At 44.7% G+C, this 15,540-nt stretch overlaps 1 protein-coding gene across 2 annotated transcripts in view; it reads right to left on the reverse strand.

The window, feature by feature from the left end:
- Positions 1–15,540, reverse strand: part of LOC138567597 (uncharacterized) — a 153,180-nt gene that overhangs the window by 106,094 nt on the left and 31,546 nt on the right. The window contains exon 2 of one of the 2 annotated variants that reach the window (XM_069645980.1): positions 699–825. In XM_069645980.1, coding sequence (XP_069502081.1) covers positions 699–825 — 127 coding nt within the window. The remainder of the gene's footprint in view (positions 1–698; positions 826–15,540) is intronic. The other variant, XM_069645981.1, reaches the window with a different exon arrangement.

Raw genomic sequence — 15,540 nt, forward strand, 5'->3', positions numbered from 1 at the left:
CGACCCGTGTGCTAGGCCACACCATCACACTGCTGCAGAGTCTGTGTGGCTCTGCAGGATCGCAAATTCTCAACCAATCCTGCAGACATAGAAAATCTCATGCTTTTCCTCTTTCCATTCAATATTATCGCAATACATGATTGCACCATACTAGTCAGCAGTGCTGCACAGAACATTCCTTCAAAGGGCATAGGCTGGACACTTGTAGCCAGAGTATGCTGCGGGTGATGGCACTCAACCATTGTGACCCTCTCACACTGTGCTCCAAACACCAAGCAGGGTACTTCTTCACGTGTGCCAACTTTGCCTTGAAAATGTTTCACACTATTGCTAGCCACCAAACATACAACAGGTAGAAATAAGCCATAGGCATGATTAATGAATTGTTCACGGTCACACAAAGTCTGTGGCAGATCTGGAGAAAAAAAACTTCACTATAAGGAGATGAATGGGATTATTTGACATCCACAGGAATCAGTGACAGATTTAGTGTTGGCAGCGGCTACATGAAGAGATATGACTAGTTCAAGTTCTGACTGAGTCAGCACCAGAAGTTGGGTCCTAAATGCTCAGAAAGATTCATTCAGATCACATCCAGAGTTAGTGAGTAAGCTGAAATTACTAATTACAGGTGTCAATCATTAGTAATGTTCCTAAACCAGGTCCTTGTTGGTAAAGCAAAAAATACTCCAACTTACCCAGAGAGGATAAAGCTTCATAATTCTCCCACATCACATTCTTGTGCAGCTCCTTTTGCCATTCTTCCAAGTACTCCCACTCCTCCTGTGAGAAATGGATGGCAATGTCATCAAAAGTCACCGCCACCTGGAACACAAACCACTGCATGCTCAGTATGTTCTAACCCAGCTTCCACCAGTGATTATGAAACATCACCTAGTACAGAATGCATTTCAATGCAATACCTTCTGCTTCAAATCCCACACAAAACTATCTGCCAACAATGTTCAATTCCGACAGCATTCATTGCAGCCCATTGTTCTCTAGGAACCCAGCCTCTATTGTGGTTTGCAAGGTACTTGTATCTGGTTACAAATCTCCAACAGATTTACTATCAGACCAATACTTGGATCGGATCTTGGCATTCACCTGATCATTCACTGTACTTTGTACAAGGTTGCTTTTCGTCGTCTGAGGATGCAAGCAAGAGGAGTTACTGAAGTGGTCAATGGCTATATAAGCTGCATACCAGTCAAGGACCGAACAAGTCATGTTGAAAGAAAAGCGTATCTCTTATTTGGGAGAAAAACTGCATTTTTGCTCACTGCTTCAGTGTGAGGTACTTGAACTGGGTCCCTTTACTAAATTCAAGGATTTAACACCTCTAAGTATCCAGCCTACTCCGCATATCTGCAGTTTCACGCTTTGTTTTCTTTATTTATGCCCATCTGCGTCACTGTAATCCTCTCTCCCAATTTTCCCTTTCATGTGGTACCCTGCTTGTCCCAGTCCAAGACATTGATAGAATTCCATGCGGTCAATCTATCCTGTCTGCTGTATTCTCAGCAAAGCATGTTTCCCAATTCGTGGATGTTTATTCCTACAATTTTCTGGACACCTATATGTATTAATATATTTCTAACAGTGCAGTTTGATAAAGCAAGCAGTACAAGATTACAATTATGTAAATAACAATACTTCATTTTTTCAGCTAAACTTGTATGGATACGGCCTTGCCAATAAATACTTTTTGTGCTGTTCCTTGGACCTCACCAGTGATCACGTCACACAAATATACACATGAAACTCATTCAAGCATTTGGGGACCAATAATGAAATATAACTGTCAAAGGGTTCCAACTAGGATCCACATGGACTCCAATAGCATATGTTGTAGCTCACCAATTGTATTGACGGACCTCCCAGTGTCTCTTCCACAGGATGCAGGTACCTGGGCCGCCCCCAAGGCTCGAAAACAAGTGTCCAGTTCATACAGTTTCAAAAAGGGGCTACCTCACCCCTTTCAGACTTTATGGGGAAACAAACTATTCTTCTTGGTCCAAACTAGGTGAAAGCTTTCCATGGTCCTGATTCACTCTGTTCGATACACTTGTGAACAGAGGCGCCAGTGGACATAGAAGGCAGAGAAAGCTAGAGTGGTTCCTGGGGCCCTACCTGGACTTTCTGCCCTACAACTCTCTACACTCTGTTAAGGAGTCCGAGGTCATCCTCACCTCTTTCCCAAATATATCCTTACCTCCTGGTGACCAGGGAAAGGCCGTTGCTTTTGGATCCTGACCATGGGGGTGGATATGGGAGAAAGGGTCACCAAGGGTTGAGGAGGCTTGTGGAGTGGGGATGAAGCACAGTCGGGTGAGACCCGTATCCCCCATTTTCCCTTTCACAATGAGTCCAACATTTCCCAGACCTGTAACCATTGTATGGCTTTTAAATCGAAATATGCAAAGCATGGATATGTTAAAAGACTGCAACTAACCTAATCCGATGCAACAATGGGACGTTTACGAGAGGTTTCCCAATAACTCTTGCCTCTCCAGTTCTCTTATCTGAAGCAGAGAAGGGTCAGACAAATTTCATAGGGAAAACCCTCTGGGAAAGAAAAACCCTCGGACGAATCCTAGCTGTAGAGTGGCATGGGCTTCTTGTTGCAAGTCAGGAAAAAGTGACATGGAACAGCGGAGCAGAAATGCTGATGATCTGTCTCCTTCTCAAGGTTGCAGAGGTTTAGTGGGCTATGACCGGGCACTAAACCTCTCCTCGCGCTGCGATGAGAGAATAGAACTGCAATCAGAATAGGTAAGAACTAAGGCGGTTAGTCAGGGAGGGAAGCATGAAGGACATATACGTACTGGTAAGTCATGTGGGAGTGATCCAATAGGCGCGAAAAAAAGGCTCCCTACGCTTGTTCCAAGGCGGAAAACAGGATTACGAACTTACGAAGAGTCTGAAAGAAGAATGTAGCGCTGCGTTGAGAGCTGTGCTGCAGCAGCATATATTCCGAACTGATAGAGTGGAACGGAAACAGGAATAACTGTAAAGAGGAACTAGACGTTTGCGTGGCAAAACCAGCGCCATCTTGGTGGTAAAAGGAAAAACCCCATGTAGGCTCCTCTATCTGTCCCAAACGAGACATGACAAGGCCTTCATAAGCGGTTATCAATCCCTTCCATGGTTTGCCCAAAACTCTTTACCTAATAAACACCACTCTAGTACTGGGACGAGAAAGGAGAGGGATAGAAGGAGAGGGATGCGTAGTACCACGATCGTTATGTAATGAGTGAACATTGCCTACACCTGAAGCCAAGGGCACAGTATAAATGGCCCACTCAAGTGAGGCTAAGAGAATCATCAGTGAAACGCTTGCTGGAGAAGCTGGAGGTATAGCCATAGAGACACGTGCTTGAAACGCTGACGAGCGACATAGTCGTTGCAGCGGAAGCGGATTGTGGCGGGAGCATTCGAGAGGTCACTAGAAGCAGAACCTGCATACCTCATGGAGTCAGAAAGACTCACTCTCTTGTGCAGCAGAAGCTGTGGAGATCCAGGAGGAGAGGCACAACAAGCCGGGAGAAGTGACAGCGAGCCTGCCGTCACGGAGAAGAGCAACTGGAGATAGCGTACCCGATGATGCAGAGAAGCCTGAATGAATCCAGTACGCTGAGGTGTAGACCGTGTTGTTGCTGCAGGTTGGGTCGCTTGCGAGTGAGCAAAAGACTGCTCGGCTTTATGAATGCCGGTCACGTTTGAACTCAGTCAAATTACTGAATGCATTTGATAATCATGATGACATGAGAGTGCAAGGCATAAAATAAGCAGTGTCGCATAGCAGTTTGCTATGCAAGTCTGTAGGTTTGCTAATTAAATTGGCACTTGTGTAGCAAAGTCAGCTATTTAAGTTACCTTGTTCAATGAAAGCCCTGCTCGCCCTGAATTCTCCTCTGGGCTCCAAGGCTCTTGCCACCCTCTTCTCTGTTCACTCCACGTTCAAAGGGGCTAATGAAGAGAGAGTGCAATAGTAATCCTCTCCTTCACTCTTAAGTGCCAAAGGCCTGTGTGGGAGTGCTAAGCAAGATTTTCTTTCTTTTTCAAACAATTGAAAACCAGAAGTAATCAGGATGATACTTTTATTAAGCCATCTATATCCTCTATGGCAAAGACCAGGATGTGTAACTTTATTAAAAAACAATTTCAGTTGTTGCATAATTCATAACTTCAGTATTGCTTCAGTAAAACATTGCATTATCGCCATAGTTTAAAGTACAGTAAAGTTTAGGTCGGTGTCCCTAAATCTCGTAGTGTCAACTAGATTTTTTTGTTGTTGCAGAAGATGCATCACATTGATGAGTGAAAACGTTTGAAAATGTACATGATCACACGACCAACTGCTCTTAATGACAAATCTAGTTCTGTGACTGGCTGGTTGCATTTATTTGTGCAACTGGTGCTCAACGCAGGAGCGGTTTTATACCAGTTACCCTGAAAGTGAAATGGCAGCAAATTACAATTTCCGACCTACTTGGACCAGTTTTCTGCCTGGTATGCCATCCACTCTGCTTAGTCTTCCTTTCTTTCCTCGTACATAATGAATACACAAAGCTAACTAGATGTTTACGCAAGAGAATGATCAATAGTACCATCCAAATTGTACATTGGCTGCAATACCACACACTGTAGTTAGCCTCCAGAGCTCACTTTGCTCTATCATTATGATTGCATTATATATTAACACCTGGAGGAGTGAGATGGCCAAACTGTTTTCAGAGTCTTTTTATCATATCTATTTATTTGTGTACATTCATGAAGCTAACCTTTTACATTTTATAGATACTCAGCCACAGCTCAGTCAATGTCAAATAGGTTTCACTGTGCATAACTAGTAGCAGTGTGCCAAAACAAAGTAGGTTTGTGGTGACATGCAACACTTTACTGAAAGCGCATAACCAAAGAGAAAAAGGGCACCAAAATCTGCACAGGCCATAGTCAGAGAAACGGCTAGCACCCCTAGATTTAAACCAACAATTAATGAGTCAAGGTCTGGGGTCGACCTCAACGCACATATATCTGCACTAAGTTCCTAAAACCTCCAATAACAGGGGAACCCTGGGAGGCCTTGATAAACAAATCCCTGCATTGGTTGCGTACTGCCCGCTGCTTTTTTCTGTACGACAGGAAAGTATCTGAAACTGTACCAGACTTTGCCATCAGGGAGAAAACGATTTTGATCCCATTCGAGTTGATTTTTTGGACCATGGCGTAGCCTTCAGCATCTTCAGAGTCAATATGAAAAGTGCTGTACCAACTATCAGTTCAATTCAAATGATCCCTCACCCGGAAACCTAAAATAGACCATTGGTCCGTAGCTAGGCCCCACAATCTAGTGCGTACTGGGGCAAATGTGTTGCCATTGGAGAGGCAGCCTTAGAGAAGTTGTAATAGATAAGGGGCAAAAGAAATATCTACGGCTGATGATAGCTGGTTGTTGCCGGAACCCGGCTCTGGACTGGCTAGTCTGGCCTAAATGTAACTAACAGTATTGATATTAATTCATCTTGTCCTTGTCATCCATTTACAAAATGTTTAATGTCCCTGTTGTCATTTTGTGTTTCATGTACTTTTCTGGCCCTATGGCCGAAATAAACGTATTGACTGACAGAAAGCGCATTTACATTTTTTGTCACCGGCTGTATAGGTCGTGTCAATTTTGTTTAGGTCGAGCAGGAAACGAAATTGCTCAACCTGCAGGTCTAGTGGCACTTTAAAGAATTTGCACGGCCTGATTTGTCTCACTACTATCTTACTTCAGCGGACAACAAAAATGCTCTTTTGCTGCTAATTTTATGTTTTGGATGAAAATAACTTCTGGTGACATTAACATTTTTGTATAACATTGCTAATCAAATGGGTGTGTTTGCTAATCAAGAACATTTTAATTGGCACACTCTGCTAAGCAAACAAATTCATGCCTTGGAATGCTAAGAAAACCGTGTGAAAGTTTTTGTGAATACCGAACTGTAAAAGAGATGAAAGAAAGGCTAACCTCGAACAGAGTGAAACCCATGGTGAATTAAGTGTGAGTTTAAGCAAGCTTTGTCAAGTGCCAAGAGGAGGTTGTAAGCCTTGCTAGGAGTCAAGAGAGGACAAGCATCATCCATGCCCAAGGAGACAAAAGCATTGCCAAGTGTCAAGAGAGTGCCAGTATAGATAAGGCCAAGAGAGGGCCAGGGAAAACTATAACATTTTAACTTGTGAATACGTCAGTGAACCAGTGTACAGGTTCCCAGCAGAAGAGTATACTGGGAATTGTATGTTGGTTCCAACAAAATGATTGAACTGAATGAAAGCAAGAAAATAAGCCCTTTTTGAGTACTGATGCCAATGAAAGCAAGTTCTGTTGAAAACTGATCTGAATGAAAGAAGTTTAGTGAAATCCTACACTATCAAAGGAACTGTGTAATTTGAGAGAACAAGCATTGGTGAGAGCCATAGAAAGATATGATAGTGCAACAAGTGAATAAGGGCACAAGCAAGGGTAAAGCATCATGTGGATGTGAAATGGGAAGAACCCAAGTACCACTGTAAAGCTCAAACAGTGGCAACATGTAATGTGTATACAAGGAAGAAGAGGCAAGACAGGTGTGCCTGTTGCATGACCTGCAATTGGTGGACCCTGTCGTCCAACAAATGCGCCTAGACCGAAGACAACAACTTATGTGAAAGCCACTCAAAATACCCATAAAAGAGCTTGTAATTGAACATAAAGGAAAATTGGTGTGAAATGAATTTAAGGAACTGTACTTTCTGAAATTGGTGAAAGGTAACCAAATCAAACAAGCTGAACAGTTTCACAAAGAACTGTGTTTTGGAAAAGCTTAAAAGCATGGGGAAGGGAAGCCCTTTGCATTGTGAACTATATCTTGAAGCTTGGGGAAGGGAACCCCTTTTGCATTGTGAACCATCATGCACCTTGGGGAAGGGAAAACCCTTTCCAAACAATGAGCTTGAAGAAGTTCTGAACTTTTATTTGAACACTTCTTGTTTTGACTCCGACATGCCTACACATTGCGTACAAATAGCTGTGAGGGCAAGCTTAGGTTTTGGAGACAGACAGACTTTTACTTCGGACTTCCTGACACAGACTATCCTTAGTGTATTTAGTTAGGGAAATCCTACCTCAGCATAATGCAAGTTATGCCTTTTTCCAACCTGCTGTTTGTTGAATAAACGTTTATAGCCCAGAACTTGAATTCAGTTGTCTGTGTCTACTTCATGATGCCGTCACAACTCACAGTATCCTCCCTAAACCCAGTTAATTCTTTATCCCACTGTCTGATCCTGCCGACGGCTATCCTGGCCTGCCGGAAGCAGCCTTATTTTGTTACCCAAGTGGTGGTTCTTTATCTCTCCACTTGGGTTATTTCCTCGCCGAGTGAAGTGCAATCTAGTTTGTACGACTTGTACCACCTTACTTACCACCTCCTTCTTGTGTGTTCTTTTTTCCTCTTCATAATGAGTCCTCCCCCCTCCCTGATGAGTAATTCTCTGTGTCACTTCTACACACTCTTAATACCACCCCCTCCTCTTCCTCGGGTCTAAGCATTATTGGACTCCCCCCACCCATCCCCCCCACTTACAAAAAGGAAGGGTAACAGATGGTGCTAGAGAGGTGATGGAATGAACGATTATGCAACACTCAAAAAGAGATGGCTGGAAAGCTTTGAATTAATCAAAACCAGTGGGATCTGATCAGGGAAGTCGCCAATACATTGTTTTTCAACCCGAATTGCTATTATAGGATTGACAGGAAAAACATTTGTAAGACTGTTTCCACACTAAAAAGGGCAGTGCATCCCACATATTATGTCATGTGCCTTACGCAACATGGGACCACAAGCAACCCAGACATTAATGACTTTGTTATTGAACTTTACATTCTTGCTATCAAGTGCCTCTATCAAGTGCCTTAATAACAGATTTCAAGATGATCATCTGTCAAGTCAGGGGCCTGAAAGGCGGCAGATCTCCAGATATTTTGGACTAAGACTTCCCTTACCCCTTACCATTGTCTCTGCTGGTTAGGTTTGATAGGAGTTGTAGTCCAAACATTCTGTAGAGTGAAAGGTTGCAGATCACGGAGCTAATACTTAAAACTTATCAGTCAAAAAGCATCAAGCTTTATTAACTTGCAGCATTTTGATTAAGACTTACACTCATAGCTTGCCCAATTGCTAGCGAGTGATCATCTGTCTTAGAAGAGCATGCTCAGTAGTACACCAACAAGTAGGTAATGGCCTGAAATACAAGCATGTTCAGCTCCAATACTAACCACTGCATTGTCTATTTGGAATGGACCAGAAAAACCTTACTGTTCTCCATGTTAACCTGACGGGAACAGTGTATGTTTTTAGTTAGCGACTCTAAATCATCAGTTCATTGACTAGCATCACTCACTCTTACCTGGCTTATAGCAGGGCCTGGCTTATAGCAGGGCCTGGCTTATAGCAGGGCCTAGGCTTTCTGTGCTGTACAAACCACACAAACCCCTTCACAAATACAATTTTTTGTGTGATGGCATATATGCATGGTTAAGACAATTGATGCAAAACTACATTAGGCAACATTACCCTAAACACAGAGAAAATGGAAGACAATGATTTTTCTCAAAGAAGGAAGACATGTTTTTGAGCAAAGCTAACAGCACAAGTGCCTATGTTACCTGTATTCCATCTTGAGACGTACATAATAAATGTACTCTGTGGCAATCTACTAAAATGAAAAGCATTAGACAAGATATAGAGTTCAAATGTTTTTATTTTAAGACAAGTTGTCAAGTGTTCTGAAATTTAATTTCAGTCCGATCAATAGTGAAAGTTCTCGTTTCTCTGGTCTGGATTTTTATGTCGCAATGGGTGATATGAATTCTCGGTCAGTCACTTTCTGAAATGGCACTCGTAACCTTACCTACAATTTGCAGGTTTTAATGACGCTAATCAGTTAGTTCTCTGTCTAAAATGACTGTCGGACTTTCTCTCAAGTTCCAGTATGCCACATTTCTGCTTCATTTCACTTTATTTCACTTTATTTCACTTCATCAAATGGCTCCATGAACTTTTCCTCCATGTTCAACCATGCAGCACCTCCCTGCAAGCATGAACACTCACACAAGTGTGCCACCTGACAGGCCGCGCAGTCTGAAGATGGAAGGGCCTCTTTAGGTATTGGTATAGGACAGCCATGAACTCTCAAACAAATCCAGAAAGGTGATATGATGTGCCACAGAAAACGCCAAGAACCAATTCCCCTCGGTCTTCCTTTATGCCACCCTATACAACGCCTGACAGCCTGTATGTCTAAATCGGAAACCTTACAATGTTGATAATGTCCTATGGGTCCCCCAAATCAAATTCAAGAAGCAGTAGGGTAATCCTCACCTCTGTGACTTAATAAAATCCCGATTTTACACCATAGAACTCGAAGAAAAAAAAGAATTGCCATTTTATGGCAGGCATTGAAGCCACTTTATTTTAGTTTAAAGCTTGAACAAAACCAGGTTTGTAACAAAAAGGTCCTGAAAACATTTGTATTTGAACTATTGCGAACCCGAGTAAATCCTCTGGACAAAAACCATTTGGCGGCCATAGCACTCCTGACCAAATGAGAGGCCAAAACAACAGGACTCATCCATGACTGAGACACAATACAACAAGCCCATCTAGTCAAATCAGGAGAAAATACTGGCAGAACTGGGCATTTGATAGAGACAAGGAGCCGTGAAGGGGGACCCCGGAGGACTTTGATACTTTCCTTCCTCATAATACTGAAGACAGCATATACCACACACAATTCCAGGTAATACAAATAAATGGGTATTCTACAAACGTACAACGCTTATTGGCACTCCATGATGACAAGAAAAAAACATGGTCCAGAAAACATGATTCTATGTAAAGACCGGAGGCGGGCATTATGCATTAACTTTCTTTACTCTTACTCTCCAGCAGTTTCAAAACTCACAAAATGCCATCAACATAACAAAAAAACGTTCATCTTTCCTTTCTGGATGACAACACCATATGTCCAGTCCTTCTCCTTCAGTGCAACTAATAGATCCCTGCACCTCTTCTGTCACTTCATGTTAGGTGCTGTGAGAAACCTAGAGGCGTCCTCACTTCCTTCTCATCAATATCTTCTGCTCAGGTGGTCATGGAAAGGCCATTGCTTTTGGATCTCGACCCTGGGGGTGGATATGCGAGGGAGGATCTCCTGGTTCGAGGAGAGTCGGGGAATAGAAGGAGGATGTCTTGGGATACGGTAGCCCCAGTTTACATTTCACAATGAACCTTCAGTCGTTGAAGCCTTTATAGGGTACTGTTGTAACCACTTCCTTTCAAAATAACACTCGGGTGAATCATCAGTATAGGAAAGGAAAGAGAACAAAAATAAGAATACCTCCTAGTATGGGTAGGCTATACCCACATTCACCTCCTCGGGTTAAATCAAGAAAATGTCAAAACACAACCTACTTTCCCCCTACCTCTGTAGGTTATTACCAGTCTTCCCCACAGTCACACACATCAACTGTCCCACATTCATATCCCTTTAAGACTGGGATGAGGAAGAAGCAACTAAGAGTAATGCACACTTCCATCTGTGCACACCACTTTGGTACTGGGACGTGGAAGAGGACTGTCGTACACAGCCTACCAGTTAACGTGCGTATCTTGCCCTTTTACGCATGTAAATATGGCAAATACGGACCATTTAAATTTGTACTGCGTACTGTGTATGCTTTGATTTATTCATTAAAAAAACATACTTTCCACCACTAGATGGCAATGTAGCATTTCTTTTGTCAGCAGCATAGCCTTCTTATGCATGATGGTGAATTTCCAACTGAAAGACCAAATCTGTGACAGCTAAGCGAGCAACACAATAAAGAACGCACCCTTTTAAAATGTGTTCATACCCATAACGTATGTGTTGGATAAGTTTTACTCTCTTGCAGAGGAGAAAACTAATTTTTAATCTCTTGAAATTGCATTTACGCTCCAATTTGAAAAATCATGCGTAAAATACTCCCACCTCAAAATCTTATCTGCAGCACTGGTCGTACACCACTAGAATTGTCAGGCATGTCCCATTGACAAATGTAATTATGGTCAGGCAAAAGACTTGCACCTGCAGTCAATTTCAATTCAGCAGTGCCTAAAAAAGCCATATGGAGGGAAAATGTCTTATTTAACAGCGCATATTAAAAATATTGCTTTAGAAAGACTGTGGTGAGATCGCTCAGCGTGGTCTTTCTAAAGAGAACTGTCACGCCCCTGCTGCACATGAGTGCCCGCAGGGGCTGGCAGGCACATCCAGGCCCTTCCTGAAGACGGAAGCCATGGCCACAGTAGGGGGAGCGGTAGGGGGAGAGAGAGTGAGAGAGAGGTTTTTTTTTAGGTGGGTTCTTGTGTGTGTGTGAGGGGAGTGTTGGGTGGGAATAAATGGTCAGGGAGCAAACGGGAATTTATGGTGCAACCATACGAAGTAAAGGAGTGGGAAAGGTTTGGGGGGTGAAAAAAGTGAATTCCATAATATTGTGGACCACACCAAAAATGGCCGAAAAAGACATGAATATATGAAAGTTTCACATAGAACCGAAATAGATCAATGACCAATTCACCTTCTTCAACATAGACGGCATACAGATCCCTGTATCCACTTCAGTGAAAACCTTGGGGGTCCACCTTGATGCCACCCTCTCAGTCACACGTCAAGTGAACTCCATCGCATCCTCGCCCCATTCACAACCAAGTTGATAAATTCCGCCAGACAATTCCTAACACCAATCAGCTGCCTCACGATTGCCAGAGCAGTCACTGGTTCAAGGCTCGATTATTGTAATGCCCTCTTTGTCGGCACCTCAACATCAGAAAGATGCAGGTGGGGAAAGCGGAGGGGGGTGCTGTCGAACCAGCACAAGATGTAGACTTGTGTTGCTGAACTCCGTTGCGGTCTAACTGATCCTTCAATACAGGTCCACTTGGGCCAATGTCCTGACACCGTTAACTTGGGGGTGCGGTAAGAAGACTATGGACAGCACTCCCAGTCTGAATTGGTGCCGGATCACTTGAGTTTTGGTGCTGTGATCCAAGCGCTGGACAGCACCAAGACCCGCCATCCTGGTCCCTGGCGGGGGGCCGTTGCATTATCAGTGGAGGGCCGCCTCGGGCTGTGCTATACCTGAAGTACCAGCCTGTACCCCGAGGCGAGAGCGCAGTGGGCGAAGACTGCTGCAGGCTGATCGCCCGCACTTGAGGTGAGCTGTAGGGATCCTGCTTCCCGAGAGGTCACCCGGGCCACCAGGGTTGGGGGCCACAAGATACTGGTGGGGCCCATAGTGATCGGGCCGGGATGGCATTCTGCGAACCTCTGCATTGGTGGCGGGGGAGCGGTGAACGATGCTGTGCCCCTTCAGTGGGGAGTGCATCCCGGGCTTGGTGGTGGCGACCGCGGACCCGCTGGAGGCGAAACCCTCCTTTCTCCATCCTCACACCCAAGCTTATTCACACTGGGCCAGCAAAGCGGACACTGCATCCTGCCCAGCAACCCAGAGACAGATACTGGACGACGCTGGTCAGCTCTATCTGTATGGAGGTGCCTGCACTCCCATTACATTTTCATGCTCTGCCTCCTTTGGAGTGCCTCCTCCCTCAGCCATCCGTAATGGATCTGTAGTCCTGGTGTGGGGTGCTTGTCACTGTGGTGGTGGCACTCCGCTGACTGCGCCATTTCTGATTTCCCTGCCTGCAACAGCCCGCATGTACATTATCACAACCACAGGCCTGTCTCTGGCCCACCGTTGTGCCCTTGAGGTACCCTTTGTGGGGGGTGGCTCCCCTGTAACCTGATCCTTTGATCAGACACAACTGACTCCCCCTGTGCTTGGTCCTGGTGGTCTCCTAGACAGTGTGTGTTGGCTCCAACGCCCTTACTCGGGGACCTTGTGGTCCATTACAGATAAGGATACCCCCTAATACAATTCTGGTGCTACATGCCCCCAGGTATCCACTGACCAGTGCAGGTCCTTGCTGGTCTGGGGGCAGCTTGCTATTGTGGGCATACATTATAGTCAAAGACAAGAACAGGAAGCCAGGTACACAAAACAAAATGGACCAATATACAGTGGCTGTCACTGTGGCTTCCAAATCCACCCCCTCAAAATGCTGGGTTGCTTCTCCTCCTCTTGCTACCCTCTCTTTGGCAGATGTCATGAGTGCCATTGCAGACTCCAGGAACTAGATGGAGGGAAAGATTGATGGGCTCAGTCAGACGTCTTGCTCCTTCCTCATGATTTACACAAACTTGCATCCAGAATGGGCGAAGGGGAACAGCATATTTTGGACTCTGAGGATACTCTTTGTATAATGGAATGCTGCTTGTCCACGGTCACCCAAAAAGTGAAGGCCCTTGAAGATAGTTGAAGATAGCTAGGGGCGCTTGCACAGAAACAATCTTCGTATAGTGGGCCCGCCTGACAAATCTGAGGATCTAGCATGCAACTCTTCCTGGAATCTTTGCTGAGAGACTTAATAAAGCCTAAAACCCTCTCGATTTTCTTTTCCATTGAAAGAGCGCACCGGGTCCCGACTGGCCCTCAGCCGCCCTGACTCCTGGGGCTCTGCCCTGCACTATGATAGCCAGGCTCCTTAACTATCGGGATCGAGATGCCCTGCTACAGATGGCTCGAATGAAGGGCCCCACAACAAAAATCTCTTTCTTCCCAGATTAGACCAGGGAAGTCATAATGGGACGGTCCAGACATTTGCTGGCCCTCAATCTGCGTGGACATGGGCAGAAACCCACCTGGGGAGAGATCCAGGGGGCGTGAACTACCAGACAGCCTGCGACTTTCCAATACACCACGATGTTCGTCACGGGAGGCCCTTCCCCCCAGCGGATGCCTCCCAGTCATCGCGGAGCGTGGATTGAAACCCCCTCCCCCCAATGTGAACAAAAGGTGTTACCCCAGTTGAGCGGGCAACGGACAAGTCACAGATGTGGTCCGCTGGCATGGAGGCAGCCGTGCCGCAATGGTCGCGACAGAGAAGATGGACCCCTCTTGCTTTTCCACCCTTCTTTTTCTCTCCGATTTGATATCTTGTAACGCGCATATCCTGAAGGGACCAGGCAAAAATGCATTTAGGCGCAGGTATAATCTGAATCAATGCATTGCTACATCACAGTGGCACAGGCTAACGTTCAAAGAGACCGGAATCTTAGGCAAACAAATGGGGTTTACATTAAATTAGCAGAGAATCAAGACGTCAAAGCTCCAAAAGGAACAGCATTCCATGCTCCGGGGCCAAAAGCTGAAAACCGTCTCTCACCCCATGTGGTCGTTCTGGTCTAGAGCGCAAATATCGCTGTGGGCGATACAGCTGTATCTCTGCATTTAGATAGCTGGTGCCATCCCGTGGACACACAAAAAACAAACAAAGCACCCAGAACAGAATTCTCTGGGAGAGCGGAATCCAATGAAGATGCCTTTGGTATTGAATAATTTCTCTTCTTCTTAACGAGAAGTTCAGTCTGATGGTGGAATTTCGAGCTCGCTGCAATCTGCTCATTTGAAATGTTTGGACACCCATAAGGAGGGCATTGCAATAGTCAAGCCGAGCATTGGTCAATATTCCTACCACTATTGGCAGTCCTTTTCTGCAATAAGTGAGATGACTGGGTTTAGGAGTCCCAGTTAGTAATAGACTGACTTGCCCATTTGACTGACCTGTAAATTACAATCCATATGCAGCGCAGGTTCTTCGCTGTGTCTGAATATCTGGAGGGAGCACCAAATAAAGAGGGGCACAGGGTATTTTGCACCATCTTTCGTAACCAGTTGCTTAGGACCCAGCACAATATCCTAGGTTTTTGATGAGGTGATATTTAACATTTATGCTTTATGATAAAGATGTGGACTGCGTTGCTTGACAAGCTCAGAACTGCTACGTGCTTTCAACTAATGTTCTATTTCTTTCTTTCTCCCCACCGCCATCTTATTTGTTCACCCATAACAATCCTCCCTTTACCCCCTCCCTCTTTCTCTGTGCTACAATGTATGTCACAATCAATTTGCATTTTTGTTTGACTGTTTGCTCAACTTCTGATATAATTGTGTTACTTTCAACCATTGAATTTATGTTGCTCACCATTTTCACATCTACTAGCCCTGATTGAAAAAGTCGAGGTTGTCGCCGAAACACGTGTCTCACTAAGGGCACACTAAATACACTCTTGTTTTTCACAACTACTGTGTGTGGAGTATTATTGATTTTTGGCGCTGCATTTTAGGTGGACAAGGGTTCTCAGAGCCCTGATCAATTTTCATAGGTTTTTGAGGGGTTGGTTCAGCTGGAGTTTGTTCTCCAGCATCCAACTCTTAATCTTGCTAGCACAGGACAAAACCAAGTTCACTGCCTCTAATGGCTGATTCAGTCGCACATAAATGTGGGTGTCTTCCGCATACAAGTGGTGTGACAACCCAAATTCAGTGAAAATATTGAGCAGTGTTTGAAT

This window comes from Ambystoma mexicanum, chromosome 2p (genome assembly GCF_040938575.1).
Source record: "Ambystoma mexicanum isolate Mex_15411 chromosome 2p, UKY_AmexF1_1, whole genome shotgun sequence".
Taxonomy (NCBI): Eukaryota; Metazoa; Chordata; class Amphibia; order Caudata; family Ambystomatidae; genus Ambystoma; species Ambystoma mexicanum.